This window comes from Merops nubicus, unplaced genomic scaffold (assembly GCF_000691845.1).
Source record: "Merops nubicus isolate BGI_N331 unplaced genomic scaffold, ASM69184v1 scaffold24333, whole genome shotgun sequence".
Taxonomy (NCBI): domain Eukaryota; kingdom Metazoa; phylum Chordata; class Aves; order Coraciiformes; family Meropidae; genus Merops; species Merops nubicus.
The window spans coordinates 3921-5813 of record NW_008598659.1 but is presented as its reverse complement, the minus strand read 5'-3'; the positions used below and the strand labels follow the sequence as shown (position 1 = coordinate 5813).

At 60.5% G+C, this 1893-nt stretch overlaps 1 protein-coding gene across 1 annotated transcript in view; it reads right to left on the bottom strand.

Annotated features, from left to right (window-relative positions):
* LOC103769895 (proto-oncogene Wnt-3) overlaps nucleotides 1-1890 on the bottom strand; it is a gene marked incomplete at its 5' end in the record, with an annotated part of 2958 nt that extends 1068 nt beyond the window's left edge. Inside the window, one exon of the mRNA XM_008937135.1 lies at nucleotides 1732-1890. Coding sequence (XP_008935383.1) covers nucleotides 1732-1890 — 159 coding nt within the window. The remainder of the gene's footprint in view (nucleotides 1-1731) is intronic.
* Between the last annotated feature and the right edge of the window lie 3 nt (nucleotides 1891-1893).

Sequence of the window (1893 nt, the reverse complement as noted above, 5' to 3'; positions counted from 1 at the left end):
ACCTCAGCCTCCCCTGGGGCAACTTGAGGCCATTTCCTCTTGTCCCATCAGTTGTGGACAAGAGATCTCACACCCCCCCTGGCTCCAGGCTCCTGTCAGGAGCTGTGCAGAGCCAGAAGGTCTCCCCTGAGCCTCCTTTGCTCCAGGCTCAGCACCCCCAGCTCCCTCAGCTGCTCCTCCCCACACTTGGCCTCTAGACCCTTCCCCAGCAGCTCCGTTGCCCTTCTCTGGCCACGCTCCAGCCCCTCAAGGTCCTTCTGGGAATGAGGGACCCAAAACTGAAAACCAGGATTCAAGTTGTGACCTCCCCAGTGCCCAGTCCAAGGGGATGATCCCTGCCCTGCTCCTGCTGGCCACACTAGTGCTGATCCAGGTCAGGATGCTGGTGGCCTCTTGGCCACCTGTGTAGACACACTGGATCATCTTCAGCCACGTATTGACCAACCCCCCCAGGTCCTTTTCTGCCAGACACTTTCCAGCCCCTCTGCCCCCAGCCTGGAGCACTGCAGGGGGCTGCTGTGACCCAAGGGCAGGACACAGCTTGGCCTTGGCCTTGTTGAACCTCACCCCCTTGGCCTCAGCCCATCGATCCAGCCTGTCCAAGTCCCTCTGTAGAGCCTCCAGCCCTCCAGCAGATCAGCACTCCCACCCAAACTCCTGTTGTCTGCTAACATGGTGAGGTGCCTTTCAGGGCTGCAGGATGTCTGACACGGTGGGTGTAGACCTGTCCCTGTCCTGGCTCCTAACCACCTTTCATGTTACGCCCCAGCTCTGGCAGTTTGTACTATAAAACAAATGAAATTATGAATCCAAGGACATGATTCTCGCTCATCCCCAGAAACCTCCTCTACGTGGAGCAAAATAATTACTGATTCTTGTTAAAATTACTAGAGGCTGTTGTTTAGTTGTTTTTTTACAGGAAGCTGTCACTTGTTGACACAAGTTAGAGATTCAAACTTCTGCCCTTCCAGCTCTGCCTGCAGTGGTTTGGGAAGGAGATACCTAGTGCACAAAATGTCAGTAAGAGCTTGAGGGGCCTCGGAAGAGAGTTGCTTCAAGCACCATATGAAAGGTCTCCCTGTGACACGGTCGAGGTGTGCAGGGTTTGCAGGTGACCTGGAGCAGGGGGTGGCCCAGGCACCTGCTGACAGCAAGGGCAGAACAGAACTTTCTGTTGCAGGGGCCTGACAACCATCATCTAGTCCCACGAATCATTGGGTGGGACAATGTTACGATGGGGAGCATGCAGGGGAGAGCCCTAAGGAGGAAAGTTCACCATTGACCTGGGGTCCTGGGCAGCTGAGCTGGGTTCCTGGGCACTGCCTCGGGGGCTGTTTGTGCTGGCAGCCAGACATGGCTTAGCTCTTACTGACCCCACCCACCCGTGGGGAGAGTGGAAATGCTGTGCCTTGGAAAATAACCCTAGAGAGCTCCTGCCCGGGCGTTGCTGTGGTCCCACGACCTCAGGGGCAGCCAGCTCGGGCCCCCCACGGGGCCGTGGGCAACCCGCCGGGACCCCCCCAGCACTCACCGTCCTGCCGGCCTCGTTGTTGTGCCTGTTCATGGCCGAGCGGGCGTCCGGACGGTTCTCCCGGGCGTCCGCGAACTCCCGGGACACCAGCACCCCGAAGTCGGCGTCCTCGCTGCAGCCCCCCCACTTCCAGCCGGGGCAGCCAGCTCGGGCCCCCCACGGGGCCGTGGGCAACCCGCCGGGACCCCCCCAGCACTCACCGTCCTGCCGGCCTCGTTGTTGTGCCTGTTCATGGCCGAGCGGGCGTCCGGACGGTTCTCCCGGGCGTCCGCGAACTCCCGGGACACCAGCACCCCGAAGTCGGCGTCCTCGCTGCAGCCCCCCCACTTCCAGCCCTCCCCCGGGGGCCCCTTGTGGTGGGA